General features: G+C 37.2%; 2 protein-coding genes across 2 annotated transcripts; one reads left to right on the top strand and one right to left on the bottom strand.

The window, feature by feature from the left end:
• Window positions 1-670: 670 nt before the first annotated feature.
• On the bottom strand, window positions 671-8,554 carry LOC135598552 (phosphatidate cytidylyltransferase 5, chloroplastic-like). Its single transcript, XM_065092540.1, has 7 exons — window positions 8,159-8,554; window positions 7,789-8,066; window positions 6,787-6,977; window positions 4,899-5,023; window positions 4,474-4,607; window positions 2,105-2,220; window positions 671-991 (listed from the first exon to the last, which is right to left on the bottom strand). Exons 1-7 carry the CDS (start codon window positions 8,420-8,422, stop codon window positions 900-902), a joined length of 1,200 nt encoding a protein of 399 aa, XP_064948612.1. The 5' UTR covers window positions 8,423-8,554; the 3' UTR covers window positions 671-899.
• A 254-nt stretch (window positions 8,555-8,808) lies between these two features.
• Window positions 8,809-16,746, top strand: LOC135598551 (conserved oligomeric Golgi complex subunit 7-like). Its single transcript, XM_065092539.1, has 10 exons — window positions 8,809-9,123; window positions 9,502-9,591; window positions 9,704-9,823; window positions 9,921-10,022; window positions 10,143-10,390; window positions 12,805-12,950; window positions 13,789-13,987; window positions 14,138-14,786; window positions 15,747-16,079; window positions 16,299-16,746. Exons 1-10 carry the CDS (start codon window positions 8,836-8,838, stop codon window positions 16,578-16,580), a joined length of 2,457 nt encoding a protein of 818 aa, XP_064948611.1. The 5' UTR covers window positions 8,809-8,835; the 3' UTR covers window positions 16,581-16,746.
• The last annotated feature ends 2,244 nt before the right edge of the window (window positions 16,747-18,990 follow it).

Genomic DNA, 18,990 nt, shown 5'->3' on the forward strand with positions numbered 1-18,990 from the left:
TTTCTCCCAGATTGTGCCGAGAAACCTAGGAATCATGATGAGGTTTCGTCCTCTATGCTACTGAGATCGTGCCACTTAGTATGAACTTAAATTGATATGCTTTTTGATTCTAGATTTCAGGACAAGTACTTTGTCTACAATTAACTTTGTTGCTTCATGTAATCAAATTCCTTCCAATTGGAGATATATGCTGCTAATTGTCCGTTTATTTCTTTTCCATCATCATCATCAAGAAGGGGAAGCTATCGAAAGACACCATCGAGATAAATCAAGATAGGGGTTTAGATCTTCTACTTTCTTATCTATCTTATATTTCTTTCTCACCGAGTCTAATCATAAAAGATATATAGAGATCAACAATTAAGATCATCCAAGTATGATTAATATGGTTCGATATTTTCCAAAGAATATACTAAATGCACCAAAATAAAAATACATGATATAAATCAAGTCAGTAATTTTTAGATCTTAAAATAGACCCTCAGTTCATCTAATTAAAAGTATATTTACATTTAAAGCTAACTAATAATTTGCGGTATTGGCAATAAATATTGTATGAGCTCATCATTATTGTTTTCACTGTATAATACAGATGTTTAGATGATGATGAGTTTATACACAGTGTGATCCTCTCAGGTTTTGTGAGCAGCCGCGTCATACCGGAGAATAATGAAAACAATAATCTAATATGTGAGAGAAAAAAAATAATGTGCCATCTGCAGCAGTGAGATGCTACCTTCAACCAAAACATTGTACTTACAACTAGCAAACTGGTTCCAAAACTTCTTTCCTCTTGAGAGTGCCATATTCTTTCCTGTTTCAGAAGTAGTTGCTTATTCTCACTTGGATTTCTTCCATGATGAAAACTTGAACACTCCTCAGCATCTGAATCTTGCCGGCTAAACACCAAAGAGAGGTAGCATAATCTTGACAAAGGAGTAACAAAGAGCACCAGTGAACACATAGCTGTCCACCCTATCAAGGATACCTCCTGCACATATAAGAAACTTTTTCTTAGGTCTTAAAATAGTCTGTAAAGGAACTCCAGATCTTAATTGCATTGTATTAAACATCGGAAAGGGGATCGTGAAAAGAAAAAGGTGAAGAAGGATCACAGCAGATTGTTTGCTTTCTCAATGCAGACTCAAGCCGTGGAAAATGTGTCAGTAAATTTAGGAAGGAGTAGGAAAATGAAGAAGGGGGAGGCATTTAGCAACCAGTAAAAAATTGATAAAAGTGACCTCTAAATTCACCATAAGAACTAATAGCATAACGCAACATGAAATTAAAGTGGACAGTAAAAAAAAGAAAAAAGAATCACTAGAACAGAAAAGATAGTGTTGTCTCTTCTTGGTACAAGTTATGAGGGATCTCCAATGAGGCATTCCAATCCTTGAGTCACTATGATGATGATGAGCACAACTTATTAGAGAACCAATGCAACTAACCAAATATCTCACGTAAATACACAAAAGATGTTAGCTAACTTGGGGTAAAGACATTGACAGTCCATCGCAAGGTCACATAATCAAATGAGTATACGTTGCTTAGCAGTTGGACTGAAAGGAACTGCAAAATTTTTCAGTCTAAATCTTTGGACCTTTAAGGTTTAGCTGATTTAATGATGAATGGATGTAATCTTAAGCTCTGCAAATTGAGTGTTCTTATCTAGACTCCGACTTCTTGTTCAGTAAATTTCATTCTGTTTTTGTTGGGACACCTTGTTCTTTCTTGTTCTTATCTAAGAGGGGAGTTATATCAGTGGGTAATGAGTTTGTTGCCACATCTTGAATTGGTAGCATGTGCTCCCCCGTTTCCCATGAGCAATAAATTTAGGATTGGGTTGGGGGACATTTTCCAACAAGGTTGTAGCAGAAGGCCTCAAAAAATAAAAAAAGAAAACATGCATGCACAATGGGCCTAATGTTGTTTGGAAGAGTATACAGATTTGTGAGAAGGAACCAACCAGTCAAGATGGTCCAAGGCATACTAGTCCTGATATGGGTTTTGTTACCGAGTGATGATGCATCATTAATATCTTTGGGTGCTAAATCTGATGTGGCTATCAACAATAAGTTCATGCATCTTTGAGAAAGAACAATACCATGTCCAGGAATTAGAGATCCCGAATCTTTAACACCAGCATCACGTTTAATCATGGATTCGATCAGGTCACCAAACAAAGACCCCATGAAGTTTAGAACTCCAAAACCCGATGCACTGATGACAATGAAAAGTATTAACATAATGCATATTTCAATTAAAGAAATTGAATAAATATCTAACCAAATGAAAAGCAAGAATTGAGAAAATAGCAGGAGAGTAAATACAACATTCAACCTCCTGATTAATTAACTTGAAGTTCTGGAGATAATTGTTCATCAAATGTCATGGAAGGCATACTAGAAGCAACATTTTGAATACCTACTATGAATGCCAAGGGCATATCACCTGCGAAAAGAACATTATACAAAGGACGGAAGTAGAAAACCAAATGCAATCTTGCCTAATAACTGATGACTTTCAGGGTGATACCAAATAACTACTAGTAGTTTTTGACGAATCCCAACCAAAAAATGACAACTAAAAAATAAAAATCCAAAACCAAATGCATATTGACCTGACTGATCTTTACTGATCCCAATCCTAAAACCTGAGGTTCTTTCCAAACCTAACCACCACTCATGAAATTTGGTCAACATTGATTCACGTCAATAAACTAAAGCATACTCAAGGACATTCTTCGAAATAATAACTGCTATATGATATGTTCAACTGCTAAATGACAGAATTTACACAACCGACAAACTAAGCACCATTAAAGTCATCATTTTGCCAATTCAAGCCACATTTACCCAGTGTTTAAAAAAATGCTAGGCATTAAACTAAGGTCCAAAAATGTCCGAGGTGCTATGTGCTCGTCCAAGCAAGGCGAGGTACTATAAAATATTAAAATATAAAAAATATAATACAATTGATAAATATGATAATATAAATAAAAATATGACATTAAATTAAAAAGATCTAAAGTATCAAGTCACATTATTGATCTTCTAATAACAAAAATGTCAAAAAACTCAAAACAATAAAGCTTTACATCAAATTCAATCAATATCATAATTAACATTATCATTCTCAAACATAACAATGCTAAATAGGGACTATTATATGGTAATAGTAGTTAACACTTAACGGTAATTTTAATATCAGTTAAGGATTAACAATCTAATGTTAATAGTATTTAATCCACTGTTAACAATAGTTAGAGGGGTAGAAAAGAGTCACCAACGATGAAATGTGCGAAAGGAGAGGGCGGTGGTGACAAAGGAACTTTCGGACGACGACAACGATGGTAGAGGAAGTTGTGGACGATGGCAATAGTGATAGAGAAAGCTTCAGACAGCGATAGTGACAGCGGTATAAGTTGCAGATGACGACGTTATGGGTGAAGGAAGCTTGAGATGGGTCTGTTGATGGCAGAGGAAGCTACGGTCCTATCCCATGGCGGTGGAAGGAGTTGCACACAGAAGCGACTACAGCGGAGGGAACTTGAAAGCGAGACCTTTGGACCCATTCGTTGATGGCAGAGGAAGAGTCGAACCTGTGTGTTGGCGACAGCGGCTGCGCACGAAGGCAGTAGTGGGAGTAGAGGTTTGTCGGGGTAGCGAAGTAGGGTTTATGGGTCAAGGTTGCACGCAAGGGGGAGTGGGCCGGGGGGCAGGGTTTTATTGTTTTGCTTAGTTGGTTCAATCGAACCAGAGTTGATCATCTGGTTCAACTGAACCAGAGTTGATAACCTGGTTCGGTTGCTTTGCTTGAATTGGGCGCCCAAGTAGCGCTTTACTGATGTGCATCGCCCGACTATTGTGCGAGGCACTTGGGCCTCGCCTCACCTCACCTGAGCGCCTGGGTGCCTTTTCAAGTTGCTGCATTTACCTTGTTAATTAAGTGACTGGACACAATTTTGCAAAAGAAAATCTTATAAAACTATCCAATGGGTTAAAAAGATGTAACATAACTTAGAAATTAGTGCGCCAAGGAATAGCAGTTGAAACTTTTGAGGAACATAAAAACTGTGAGCCAGTTTTATGTTAATCAGCAATAAGAATCCCATATCGAAAAAATAGTCACAAAGGTAATGTACAAAAAATACAACGGAACAGGACTTCCCAGTCTCAAGTGTCAGTAGACTGCAATAATGTGTACGAGAATAGTGCAAGGAGACTATGCATGTAGGTCGACAACTAAACCAAACAAGAGTTAAGAAAGATAAGGCAGCAGCTCAAAATCAAATGAATTAGTCTTCTCTCATTTCCAAATATAAAAAAGGCCACGAGTGACATACTAAACAGGAAATGGATCAGTCTTTAGATGATAAAAAGCCAGTTCAGAGATTCAGGATACGTACGAAGCACATGATAAAATAAGGATGAAATTAGTGTAATATCAACTTCAATTCCTTTCCAATCTTACCTTAATAATGTTGTAGGCCAGCATAAAATCTTTGACAGCAGCGCAGCAGTCAATATACAGCCAGTAAGACCAGCAAAAGCTCCCTCCAAAGTCTTCTTTGGACTAATATTAGTAAGGGGTGTACGACCAAATGCCTACAAATTATAGAGAATGCATCTATTATCCTTGTAGCTTCTGAATATGATAAGTATGCATGTTATATCAAACACGGAAATTCTTCTGCCTCCTGTATGGGGCAAGAGAAGCAAAACTGAAATGCAAAGCAAGCAACAAGCTCTTATGCAAGTTCTGATACATAATTTAAAATTAGATATGACAGAAGTTTGTAGTCAAACAGTGTGCAATTACCACTTGCACAATAATGTGCATGTAAATGTGCCGTTGTGCATCAATTTGATTATGTTTAGCAAGTTAAAGAAATGTACCCTTCCACCTATAAAGGCAAATGTGTCTGCTGCAATTATGCTGCTAATAGATATCAAGGTTGCAACGAGTCCAACCGTCCAATGAGTTTGCCCACCAAGGACAACTGGCCATACACGTCCTAATTCTGTCAAACTATTGAAATAAGTCAACAAACTCTAAAATATCATAATAAATAATTAAATCATATAAGAAATAATTGGAAGAGTTAAGAAAGAAAACACATAAAACAGAGTGGAAAGTACATCAGAATAATATATAATGGGCCAAATTTGCAATCAATTCCTTAAACATACAAATGAGTGTTTCTCTGACCTCCCAATATCAGTTTATGAAACCACCCACTTTTATCCCATGAAAAGTCATTTAAATTTAATTTCGAGTAACCAATACACTTGAAAGCATTCTCTGTCTTAGAAGCTAATGTCAAGTAAATCACACATAGATTGGTCATCTCCATGCATTAGGTTTTTTTTATGTCAAATAAACTTCATGCCTATACCTTCTTATAGTCGATTGTTTTCCATTTGGTTGTATAGTCCTACAATTATGTATGTAAGTTGTCACTAATACATCTTCAAAATTGACTTCGAAAATTGTTCTTTTAACTTCTAAAGTTGTCACTAATTCTCTTAATTTAATTTTTATTTTTTCACAGACCTCAATAGTGATAAAAGATCCATATAGCTGACTGATCCCAAATAGTTAGGATTTTACGACTTTGTTGTTATTGTTGTGACATATCACTTATATTGATTGGTTTGAGATAATTCTTGTACAAATAGACTTGTTTGCACTTTTTGGTTTAATTGCTTTTAAGACAAGTAATAAATATCCAAGCATTTTGTGTTACTCTAGAATATTGTAGTTTCACTTTTATTACAGCCAAGGTATGCAATGTTGATTTCCAATAATACGAAACTCACATTATGTGTAATTACTTCAGAATATGATGGTAACCTTATAAAAGTTCATTAGTAGGCCACCACCAAGGAGCCTGGTATACAACAAGTCCATCTCAAGGGTCCCCTGGTCTCTTTGATAACTACGATTTTAGTGAAAGTCATAATAAAATCGAACTTGACTTTCCTGTTGGTGTTTGTTTAATTGGAAAATAACTTTCTGAAACTTAAGATACAGATACTTACAGTGGTACCGTTGAAAATGACACTCTGGGTTCCTTAGACCAAGGATTGTCATGCCTACTGTGTCACCATGCACTATGTTAACTCTTTCAGACATGTTGAGGCCGGCATAGAGGCATGATGACCAGACAACATGAGATGATGCTATGATAAACATATATCAACTGCTTGTGTGATGAAATGATAATCTTTGGACAAGACATCTGTTTCAATATCCTGTAAATAGCTTCAGAATTCTTTTGCATCAAAGTAAACTCAGAAGTGTCACTTTCTTTATTTTTTTCATTTGCATGGTACCAAACATTAAAAGTTATCAATTACAGTAAATGTCCATTTTAGGAGTGCCACTATTAATATTTGAAACTTGGACGCAATATAACAACGTTAGAAAATTTAATAACAACATTAGAGTATTTAATAGTCAAACCAACAGTAGGTCCGCATCTTATAATAATAGAATCTAGTGCTAAAGAAAGGCCCATGTATAAGCAATTTGATCTAGGTTTTGCATTATTTTAGAATCGACTGAATTCACACACACAGATTGCTCTCATCTTATTAGTTTCTCTAATATCCTTAATGTCATTCAAAACAGTAAACTGCAGAAAACAGAATCTGATTGCAACTAACACTTGCTAAGCAGATAGCATGATAACTCAGGAGGCCCCTTCTAGTATATCAAAATGAAGTACTAAATACGAATTCAAAAGAGAAGAAAGGATAATGAAAAAGAACAATGACATACTGGTGTTTAATGCAGGAACTGCCAGACCGCAACGAAGCTTCACCCAGAAACAAGGAAGATAACCACAGTAAAAGAGGCCGAAAACAGCACTACTTAGTTGTGCAAAACGTGGATTTCCTCTCTGTAGCACCAATGCCATTGCAACAATAAAAGCGGATGATGTGACTGAAACATCTATGTTACCAAAATACCTGGCCATCACAGAAAAATCATATAAATAATTATAGAAGAGTAATAAGCTAATGCAAACTACAGCCTATGATTAACGCTTCAAAGTTTCAACAATCATTTGGAAAGAAGAGTACTAGTGAGGTGACACTCGTAAACGTTACTTGGGAATCAGAATACTTAAAATATCAACCACGTAGTAGCATATCCTATATATTTAAAATTTAATGCATCAGTGTTTTATATAGAGCTGTATCAATATTCATGCTTCACAGAGGAAGACAATGAGATGAAAAGCATTGGATGAAATTGAGATGATGATCTTGACAAGCAAAGGCTTAAGGTCATACCTGCAGCTATATAAAAATTTTAGGTATTCCATCAATCTCAACATGTAGATTTTATCAGAAGATGTCTTTACTCCTCATGGTTGAATCTTAACAACTAGATTCGGAAGATTAATATTAACTATAGCAGACACAAGAAAACAATAGCACAAGTCAAGCATGATAATGCATAGTTCATAAAATGATAAACTCAAGTATAAACAAAAAATGAAGTGCGTGAACATGTAATTCTCAGTCCAGGAGAGTGCATTTCATCTGGAAATTTTCACTAAAATCATAATTTCAATTTTTTTATTGAAAGACCACATCTTAACAAGCTTATTTATGATAACCTCACAAAAGCAGCTAAAAGTTTATTTCTTTATGGTCATTTCGTGTTGTTCTAAAAGAAAGCATCAATTCATTGCTTCCCTTCTAACCAATAAAGGAAATCAGAGCTTTGATAGAGAAAGAAAAGACTATGGGACATTACAGTTTTGGAACTTACAGAGTGAGAATGGGCATGAGAGCACAGATGACGGAGCAAACCCTCGACACGTATCTTGGTGGCGGTGTCATCCCGGCAGCAATCCCACGACTCCGGACCAACTCAAAGTACTCCCTGGCTGCGGCAAACACCGCGGCCGCCACCGCCACCGTGAACACCCATCCCCCAGCCACCACAACTCCTCCCGCACCCAGTCCAATGCCAAGCCCAAAGACCACCCGCTTCCGCAGCTGGCTCCCCTGCTTCCCGTGCTGCTCCGAAACCGTAGCCTCCACTCCCTGGACCGTCGGGCCAATAAATCTAAGGACACCACAATCGAATTGATGCCAATAACCGAAACTTTAACTAGTAGCAAGGGATCAACGAGCACCTCGAGAGCGTCCTCGTCGTGGTGGTCGGCCTCGGGCGCGGCGGAACCGCCGATGGGGAGGAAGGCGGCGGAGAGGCGGCGAGAGGGGCGGACTAGAAGGAGCCGGAAGCGGAGGACGGACGGCGGGCGGCGAGGGAGGGGGAAAGCCTTGGCGCAAAGGGAGAGGTGTAGTGGGAAGCGGGCGTAGCGGTCAACTTCAAGGAAGGCGGCGGCGGCCACGGCCATCGGGGGTTTCACAACAGGACGAGTCAGGGGCGGCAGCATTTGGGGAGGTGGGGGGCGCGGATTCCTGAGATATGGAGGTTAACTTCCCTCGCCGTCCGTCTCGCCTCCCTTCCTGTTGGGAAAGTGATGTTTCTGTTTTCTTCAGATTTGTTTGCGGAAGTTGGAAAACAATTCTGCCAGCAGAATACATGCTGAAGGGTTTGTGTGCAGCGTGCGGCGTCCCACATCACCTCCTAACGTATCTCTACCGATGTTGGAGTCTTAAATCGGAATCCATATGTGAACGTACGCATTATTTGATGTAATGAGCTCAAATTGTTACCAGAGGCCCGTTCGGAAGGCCCAACATCGGTGTACACGGCCCATGCAAACGGAACCGAGTGGACCGGCAGAATAAGAGAGAGGCTTCGCGGCGTGCGTCGGAGCTGCAGGGAGACACAGGAAGGGGGAAGATGGTGGTGGTGGATGTGGGGGAGTTCGGGGAGGAGGGCTTCGATCCGAAGCGATGGATCAACGCGGCGCTGGAGTCGCGCCACCCGCAGGACCCCCTCGACCGCTACCTCTCCGACCTCGAGGAGAACCTCCGCACTTCCGCCGACAAGATCGCCGACGCCCTTGACCGCGAGAGCGCCGACGCCCTACGCCGCGTCCCGCTTGCCTGCCGCGACGTCCTCCGCCTCCGCGATGACGCCCTTTCCCTCCGCTCCCTCGTCTCCGCCATCCTCCTCGCCCTCAGCAAGGTCATTTCCCTTCCTCTCCCCTCTACCCTCTCATCTTCACTCCATCACGCGTACTTCTCACGCAACTCGTAGTGCCTTTACTAGTTATGGAGTTGGATAATTTCAGTCTGGATCTGGCGACATCCATACAGCAGATCTTAATTGAATATAATGACGTCGTATAAAATGTACTTCTTTCCAACATATGCAAAGCTTTTCCACCTAAGAACTTCATATTTTAACTGGATACACGATATGTCAATTGCACTATACCCGTTATAGTGACTTGATGCACCAGAAATTTAGTTTGACGAGGAGTTAAACCACCGATTGTGGATTTACGATTTGTATCTGATGATGATGATTGTGTGTGTGTGTGTGTGTGTGTTTTGGTGGCAGGCTGAAGGCACTTCTGCTGAGTCCATAGCTGCTATTGCTAAGATTGATATCGTCAAGCAGCGGATGGAAGCAGCATATGAGACGCTGCAGGTATGAGCCATATGGTTAGTTAATTTTATCGTATGCCGGCGAGAAAAGTTATTACTTGTTCAACTGTTTATTAGGTGCAGAATGAATAATTATATTCCTTCTGAAAGAGCAGGATGCTGCTGGCTTGACACAATTGAGTGCAAGTGTGGAGGATGTTTTTGCAAGTGGGGATCTTCCACGGGCAGCAGAAACCTTGGCCAACATGAGGCATTGCTTGTCAGCTGTTGGCGAGGTAACTTCTCTTTGTCTTTTTGCATGGTTCCATCATTTTGTTCAGTTGAGCATGTTTTGTGTTGGATCACATACATCTAAAAGGCACTCAATCCCAGGTTGCAGAATTTGCTAATGTGAGGAAGCAACTCGAAGTCCTGGAAGACAGGCTAGAAGAAATGGTCCAACCTCGTCTATTTGATGCTCTTCAAAATCGCAAGGTATCCATTCACCTTTCTCTTTGATTTGATTTATGTGCATTTATATTTGATTTATGGTTTCTAAATTGCATATGTAACATGCTCACTTATATTAGACTATGTTGTGAAATATGATTTAAGGTTGACACTGTTCAAGATTTACGGCGAATACTTGTTCGTATTGGAAGATTCAAGTCATTGGAATTGCAGTATATTAAGTTGGGCATCAAGCCCTTGAAAAAACTCTGGGAAAGGTTTGACTCAAGACAACAAGCTCACAAGCTTGAAACAGAAAAGCATCATGAATATACAAATCCTATTTCTTTTTCTAGCTGGTTACCAAGTTTCTATGATGAGATTCTGCTTTACCTGGAACAAGAGTGGAAGTGGTATGATTTTATTCTTATTTGGAACTTTTTGCTTGGTGAGATTACAGTTTACCTGTTGGAACTTTTGATGTATCAGTTGTTGACATTATACATTTGCGAACTTGGAAGGAACTATGTAGATCGATATGTTAAAGTGCAACTAGTGCTTATTTTAATCCATCATACTATCCTATTGTATAAACAAAAAACGTTATTTGTGGCTTATACTTATAGGTGAACTTTTTAACTCCTACCTTTATTATTTTGTAGGAAACTAATTCCTTGGTTTTAGCCTAAGTTTCCTCTAATATTTTTTGGTGTAGTGACCTTGCTAGACATTGTGGCTTAATTCTATATTCTTTCTCAAGAAGGGATTTGAGATGCTATCATTATCTATTCATTTGACTCTTTTCTTCATTGATAGAACACTTTTGCATCATTCTCAAAACAAATGCATCCAACAGTGTGAAAATTATGAAAGGTAGCAATCGAGACGTACCCTTGCAAGTAGGAATATTGTTTCCACGATTAAAATCAGAGTCACCCAAGTTGTGAAGGAGTAACCTTATTGTGGCATAGCCCTTCTAGAACTATCATTATTTGTTGATAAACTAGAGTGTAAGTTATAATTCAATTCTTTAGCTTTATTATGTAGTAAATATCATGAAGTCCGCTAGTAAATACTTAAAGTGGACTATTTCCAAATTCATAATAATTTCTCCTATCATATCATTTTTGTCTTATGATTGAAACTAGTGACAGCCTACCATGGTACTGTTAAAATTTGGTACGGCAAACCATGGTACGGCAAACCATGGTAAAATTTGGTACGGCAAACCATGGTACGGCAAACCATGGTACCATGGTACGGCAAACCATGGTACTGTTAAAATTTGGTAGTGTTTTAACAGAATATTGACAAAGTGATGTAGAACAGAGTAGGGAAGTAGAGAGAAACAGAGGGGAAGAGAAAGAAAGAGAATATTGGTAGTGACAGCCTGCTTTCTTTTTGTAAAGTGACAGCCTGCTTGACTGCAAACTATTAAAATTTGGTAGTGTTTTAACAGAATATTGACAAAGTGATGTAGAACAGAGTAGGGAAGTAGAGAGAAACAGAGGGGAAGAGAAAGAAAGAGAAGTGTGAGACAAGAGAGGAGAGTAAGAGACTAGAGAAAATGCAATTCTTTGTATTCAAATCTGAAATGTTCGATCCACTATTTATAGTGGTTTAGAAGCCTCGATACAATTAATTAAGATAATGATTCCGAAGAGTAATTTCCTAGGGAATTAGTATGTCTTTTAGAAATCTAAAATGTGACCTTTAGGATACCTAAATAGTAAATGAGTGCACTTAATACAAAAGGGAGTCCCTAGAAAGATTAAAGAACTTTTCATTTTTCAACACAACTCTTAGAATATCTTGGCCAACTAATTGATGACTTTTTGTTTATGTTTTTTCCTAGAATAAACTTTTCTAAAATTTTTTTATAAAGCTTGATGGTTATACATCACAAAGTTGCCTTATATGATTAGGTGCTTCCTTGAACTTCTCTGACTAAGAAGTGAATATGAAATCAGCAAGCTAATATTTGTCAGAAACCTGATGATTGGCTATGTTTTTTATGCATCAAGTGATGATTTACCATTCATCATAAGGAATGAAATCCTGATAATACTCCTTATTTTAAGTGTCATAGCTGCCTTTATCTTCATGATTTGTTCAGTTGGCATATTAGGTAATACAAGATTTAATAGGCCCAAATAGCTTGGTACAATGGCTTGTTGTTGATTTCTTAAGGACCCCAATTTCTACTGAAGATATCAGGATTCCCTGCATCCCCTGTAAGTCAAATGAATTGCCTGATCATTTTCAGAACACTTAGATCCTCTTTCCTGCATCATCTGTATTCTTTTTTCCTTCATCATCTATTACCTATTATGTTTTCCTTTCAAACCAAGATAGTTCAATTCTGTTTGTAATCAAGAAAACCCTGGAGTTAGAAATGTCTCTTCCCCTAGGCGAGCTATTACTTGCTAGACAATCTGTAGTAGTCCTGCATCAAATAACACCTTTAGAGGGAGAAGTCACATTATAATATCAATGCGAATTCTAGTATGAACATTTTAATAATCGTCTCTGATGTTATTCATACAAAAATGTACATGACAAAAAAATAAAAAATGAAGCGAAGGTCAGAATTCTACTTCTCTGTTTGTTTGACATTCTCTTGCTTTTTTGGGTGGCGTTCCCTGATATTTTGTTACTCATGCAGTCTCTGCTAATCTTATCTACTTCCAAGTCATGCTCAGAAAAATTGTTATTTTATGTGCTATGATCTAACTAGTATGGCACTTGCAGGTGCATGAATGCTTTACCTGATGATTATTTTTCTCTTGTTCCAAAACTGCTAATGGAGACCATGTCCGATTTGCAGGTGCATGAATGCTTTACCTGATGATTATTTTTCTCTTGTTCCAAAACTGCTAATGGAGACCATGTCCGATTTGAATGCAAGTTTTGTGGCTTGTATCAACCTTGCAACTGGTGATGTTGTTCCTGAAACCAAAGCATTGAGTAAAGGTTACTGACATATGATCTTTATTTTTCAGAATAATGACAATTAGATGCCACCTGCACATAATGTTATGTATGTTTAGCTTTGGCAAGATGTTGCAACTTGCAAATCTATAGTATTGTTTAAGTTATTTAATTCCTGCTAGTCACATTATATTTGATCTGTTCTTCAGATTTCAGAATATCCACATTAGATTTGTAACATTAATTTTGAATATGAACTTATTAGGTTGGTGGTGATGTTACTAGTGTTTTGAGCAAGGTTGACTTGAAAAAAAAACTTTTGCTGCTTCCAAGTTTGGCCTGCATGATAACCTAGACGAGGAGACAAAAATTTTTGGTCTAGGACTTCTTTTCATTGTTCAAGTGGGATATTATTGAGGTTGGTTGGTCAGTATTTTTTTATTTGGCTGTTGGTTAATTTTTGTCAAGCTTTCGATTGCAAAGCTTGTCATTTTCATTGTTTCGTAGATACTAGTAGGCTTAGAGTAATTTCTATTTGTTGGTTCCTGATTGCATGGGCTTTAACTGCTCAAGTATCTTGTAGATCTTTCTATCTGCAATGATGACTTTAAGTGTTTATGCAAGTCAATTTTGTGTAGAATTTGTCTAGGTTATGGATCAAACACCTGCTTAAAAGATTGAGATCAGGTTTACAAATTAAGGTTGTAGTTGCAGTTACCTGTTTTTGTTTCAAAAGCATTACCAACCACTACATTGTAGTTTCTTATTATGGTTCGAAATAGCTTTTTTTTTTCTGACAACTACTTTCAGATTAAAGCAATGTTTTTGTTACCATACAATTGACCTATGGATAACAATTTCTATCTTTATTTGCATGCAGGTATAACAGACATCCTGTCTGGAGACGTGCCAAAGGGTACTAAAATACTAAGCAGGCATCTTGAGTCTCTAATTGAACTGCACAACATGACTGGAGCTTTTGCAAAGAATATTCAGCATTTATTTTCAGAATCTGATCTTCAAATTCTATTAAAAACTTTGAAGGCTATTTATTCTCCTTATGAAACCTTTAAACTGAAGTGCGTACTTTTAAGTCTTTTGTGTTCTTACCTTTATTACCTTGCTTCAGTTTGCAGCAAAATTTTAATCCGTATTTGTTGATGAGTATCTGCTGCATAAGCAAATCCGAAGTAACTAATATCCGAGGGACAAATTGGGTTGTTTTCTAGGTATGGTCAAATGGAACGTGCTATCCTTTCTTCTGAGATTGCTGGAATAGATATCCGTGGCGCTGTTGCACGAGGTGTGGGTGCACAAGGTATAGAACTCAGTGAAACAGTTCGAAGAATGGAGGAATCTATCCCACAAACTATTGTTTTTCTCGAAGCAGCCATTGAAAGATGCATTAACTTCACTGGTGGTTCTGAGGCTGATGAGCTTATACTGGCCCTTGATGACATAATGCTTCAATATCTTTCGAATTTGCAAGATACATTAAAATCATTGAGAACTATATGTGGGGTTGATAGTCCTGCACAAAGTGATGGTCTTAAAAAGGAAGGAGCAGCACGGGTTGTTGATATGGTCTCAGAAGAGGAGGAGTGGTCTATTGTCCAAGGATCTTTACAGATTCTTACTGTTGCTGATTGCCTAACGAGCAGAACATCTGTTTTCGAAGCTTCTTTACGAGCTACTCTAGCTAGGATTGGCACAACCCTGTCTCTTTCTGTATTTGGATCAAGTTTGGAACAATCGCATGTAGCTGTCACTGGTGAGAATGATGTAAACCTTGCATCAAGGGCAGGTTTGGATGTGGCAGCTCTGCGCCTTGCTGATGCACCTGATAAAGCTAGGAAGCTTTTTAATCTTCTGGAACAGGTATTTGGGTTTTTCAGAGGTTTCTCTTTTCTCTCTTTGTTGTTGAATACTTTAGTTCTACCATATTCATTTAGCCATGTCTTTCTTCATCCTACTGCATTTTATATCTTTTTATTTGAGCAGATTAAGAAGTATCTTTCATTACTTGTTTCTAGTTTTATTTAGCAGAGTCCAGAATAAGTGAACTTCACTAGTTGGATTATAATGGCTTATAAAATTCCCTAGGTTTCACAGAAGTATACATGAAAATATAGCATGAATTTAAAGTGGTATCCTTACAAATAGGAAACTTCTAAGGAATGTCTGTTCAACAACTTTCTATTTAGTGGCATAAATTAAAATGATTTACTTTTATTTTTTATTTTTTTCACATGCCTTCTTTAACCACATGTTCCATATTTAATTTCCATTATGTCGTGATTCAGGCTTACAACTTTGCTTCAATGGTTAAAATATCATAGCATGTTGCCATGCATATGCCTTTACTGCCACAGTACACAATGTTTTTGCATGCCATTATTTCGCAGTCACAGTGCATATCATATATGATGCTCTAGGATAATTATTTGTTAATCCATACATTTCTAACTTCTTCTAGAAGGTTCCAACTATAGAAACACTTGTTGTGAACCAGTAATCTCAAAATGATATGTTCTCGAATGATCTTTATTATCCTTTAGTTTGGGCTTGTGTTAAAAGTTTAATTTTCTTTCTCAATATTTTTTTTTTACAAACATTTAGAAATATTTACTGGAGTTAGCAGAGAGGATCTTTCAAAGAAAGTTCTAGTTAGGTATACATAACTTTGTGACCTCTCTTTCCACTCATTTCATAATGTTGGACCATGAAATTATAACTAGACTGATCTTTCCTTCAGTCTTTCATTTTTTCCCTGTACAAGGGTAAAGAAAGATAAAGTGATTTCACAGGCCAAAATCACTTACTTTTTATATCTTGCAGTCAAAGGATCCAAGGTTTCATGCCCTTCCTCTCACCTCCCAAAGGGTGGCAGCATTTTCTGATACGGTAAATGAGCTTGTTTATGATGTTCTTATATCAAAAGTGCGGCAACGTCTAAGTGACGTATCACGGCTGCCAATCTGGTCATCAGTGGAGGAGCAAAGTTCTCTTCCCCTCCCAAGCTTTAGCGCCTATCCACAGGCCTATGTCACTAGTGTGGGAGAATATCTTCTTACTTTGCCACAGCAGTTAGAGCCACTGGCTGAAGGTATCTCGAGCAGTGAGTCCGGAACCGAGGAAGCCCAATTTTTTGCTACAGAATGGATGTTCAAGGTATAACTTCTGATCTTCTTTGTTCTGCACTTTTGTAGATCTCCATTTCCTGAGATCTAGTTGAATTCGGATTTAGGAAAAACTGAAGTAAAGACTATAGATCTCTGATTTGTTCATTCTACACAAATCTTTCCTCTTTGGATTTAATGTCAATATCATTGGAGATTATTTTTGGGCTGATGCAGGTCCTAACACATTTAAGCACTTTCTTTTGTTTAGGTGGCCGAAGGTGCAACTGCCCTTTTCATGGAGCAGCTGCGAGGAATTCAATACATTAGTGATAGAGGTGCTCAGCAGCTATCGGCTGATATCGAGTACTTGAGCAACGTCCTCTCAGCGCTCTCCATGGCCATCCCCCCATTTCTGGCAACATTCCACACATGCCTCGCAACTCCAAGAGACCAGCTTCCCGCTTTCCTCAAGTCGGATGGAGGAAGCCAGCTTGACATTCCAACTGCTCACCTGGTTTGCAAGATCCGTCGTATTCCTTTAGATCAGTGACTTTGCGTCGGATTCCTTTAGCTCAGTGACTTTGCACCGCCTTATGTCTTTTTGCTAAGATTACTGGCTGCGACTTTTTTACTTTCTCAAGTATTTTTCTGACATTGTATTCTATTATAGGTTGCAAATCAAACTGAACGACGAATGATGGCTCTTCTTTTTTTTTTGGTATGTTTGCTTTAGGTCATGGACGTATGACCATTTTCTCTGCTCTGCTGCGGAAGAAAGCATTGCTTATTGTACAGACGAGCCTCTTAGTGCGCATGAATCCATAATTTGATACTTGAATTATTGGTTGAATCATTGGTGTGATGGTGGTGTTTGTCAGAAAGTGTATACTAGAAAAAGTATTTAAAATATTAGTTTGATGGTGTTATATCAAGTTCACTTTGTCATGATTGAGGATTTAAAAATGTTTAGGATTATCTTAAGATAATGGTATGATGATGATGTCTCAAACTAATTTATCAAAAAGGTTTAATTTTTTTAAAAATAAATTTTTATTACATCAAATAACACATAAGGTTCATCATTTGTATAATAATTGTATTAATTAACTTGGATGTTTCAATGAGATCGAAAAAAAAAAGAATCTCATTTGATAAATTTTTATGATTAAAATATTGATTTGATAGTGATGTATTATATTTACTTATTAGGAATTATGGATTTGAAATCTTATAAGACTCACTTACTAAATATCGAGAATAATTTTATTTATAAAATATTATATAAATAAGAACGATGGCATTGTTGGAAAGAATAGAAGATAATATGAAGAAGTTTCATTGAAGAAGGAATAGAAGATAATACGAAGAAGTTTCATTGAAGAAGGGAAGATTTTTCCTCTGTTGAAAGATTTCTTCATATAAATCTTATCTACTATTCATTGATGCGCTATTTAGAGGAATCTCTATGTTGGAAATTGCTCCTTGGCAATAATTTTTTATTGCATAATAATACTTCAAATAATTCTCACTTCACCTTCGAGTTACTACTCCAGTAGTACATAAACATTCGTCGTTTTCAATGTCTTCTGCAACGTCATCCGTGCGTCTCTCAAGAAAGAGCAAAAGTAATCTCCATCCTTCCGTCATGGCAGCAGTGTGTTAGCTTCTCTACCCTTCATGTTGCGTACGATTGTCGAAAGAAACCCAACAGAGGAGCGCATACAAACTTGTCGGAGGTGATAGTTGTGAGTATTAGATTTCTTGGTATGTGTGGTCAAAATATTTAAGATTAAGTTAATAATAATATATTTATCAAGTTCTTATATTTGATCTTACTCAATTTTGATACGAGACTAATCAGACATATTTCAAATGCTTTCTTAGGTGCGACCTTAATTGAATATGTGTTTATACAACAATCCTCCCATAGCTTGACTCTTTTTTTTCATGTCAATCAACTTTATCAACTTGATATAGTAAAAGGGATATAGTATATATCTATTAGTTTATGTAAATGATATTATCATCATAAATAATAATTTCATAATTCCATGAAGATCAAGTAATTTTTTAACTAATTGGTAGATCGATTCTTCATCAAATACTTAGGAACCTTAAGCTATTTTCTAGGAATGGAAGCAACGTTTATATCTTTTGGACTTTTCCTATCACAAAAGACGTACATTCGAGATCTATTCTCAAAACGAACATGCAGAATGTCAAAAAAATCGTCTCCCTACTCTCCACTCCTGAGTCACTCAAATTTTATGATGATAGCTCTACTATGAATATTATACAATAGCGACAAGTGTTTGATTCCTTATAATATTTATCTTTTATATGTCTAGATATTTTATTTGTAGTCAATAAATTATCACAATTCATGCACCGATCGTCCGTTATACATTGGTTTGTACTAAAATGTATTCTACGATATTTTAAAGGGACTCTCAAACATGAACTTTTTCTTACTAAACACTCGTTACTTCATCTTTATACCTTTGTCGATATTAATTGGGTAGGTAATAGTAACGGTAGAATATCTACAGTAACTTATATTATCTTTTTTGAAGTAAATTTAATCGGTTGAAATTTTAAAAAATAGAACACAATTGTAAAATTTACCATTAAAGATGAATATTGAATCATCACCATCACTATTTCACCAATATGTTACACAAACTTGACATCACCTCCCAATCCACTTCTATAATACACTGTGATAATATCGGTACCACTCACCTATGTGTCAATCCAATATTTCACTCACGCATAAAACATATTATCATCGATTTTTTACTTTGTTAAATATCAACTACGTGTTTCTCATATCCATATTTCATACCAACAAGCAAATCACTCACAATGACTCTCACTCGTAGGATATTTCAATTGCATTAGTTCAAAATTGACATTATTGATGGAAGTTCAATCTTATAAGGGCATGATAAAATATCATG

This window comes from Musa acuminata, chromosome BXJ2-1 (genome assembly GCF_036884655.1).
Source record: "Musa acuminata AAA Group cultivar baxijiao chromosome BXJ2-1, Cavendish_Baxijiao_AAA, whole genome shotgun sequence".
In the NCBI taxonomy this organism is placed as follows: domain Eukaryota; kingdom Viridiplantae; phylum Streptophyta; class Magnoliopsida; order Zingiberales; family Musaceae; genus Musa; species Musa acuminata.

Coding starts and splice junctions, on each gene's coding strand:
- LOC135598552 (XM_065092540.1), bottom strand. CDS start 8,422: ATGCTGCCGCCCCTGACTCGTCCTGTTGTGAAACCCCCGATGGCCGTG. Junction 4,608..4,898: donor TTGCCTTTATAGGTGGAAGG/GTACATTTCTTT, acceptor TATAATTTGTAG/GCATTTGGTCGTACACCCCT. Junction 2,221..4,473: donor TGGCCTACAACATTATTAAG/GTAAGATTGGAA, acceptor CATTGTCATCAG/TGCATCGGGTTTTGGAGTTC.
- LOC135598551 (XM_065092539.1), top strand. CDS start 8,836: ATGGTGGTGGTGGATGTGGGGGAGTTCGGGGAGGAGGGCTTCGATCCG. Junction 12,951..13,788: donor AACCAAAGCATTGAGTAAAG/GTTACTGACATA, acceptor ATTTGCATGCAG/GTATAACAGACATCCTGTCT. Junction 13,988..14,137: donor TATGAAACCTTTAAACTGAA/GTGCGTACTTTT, acceptor GTTGTTTTCTAG/GTATGGTCAAATGGAACGTG.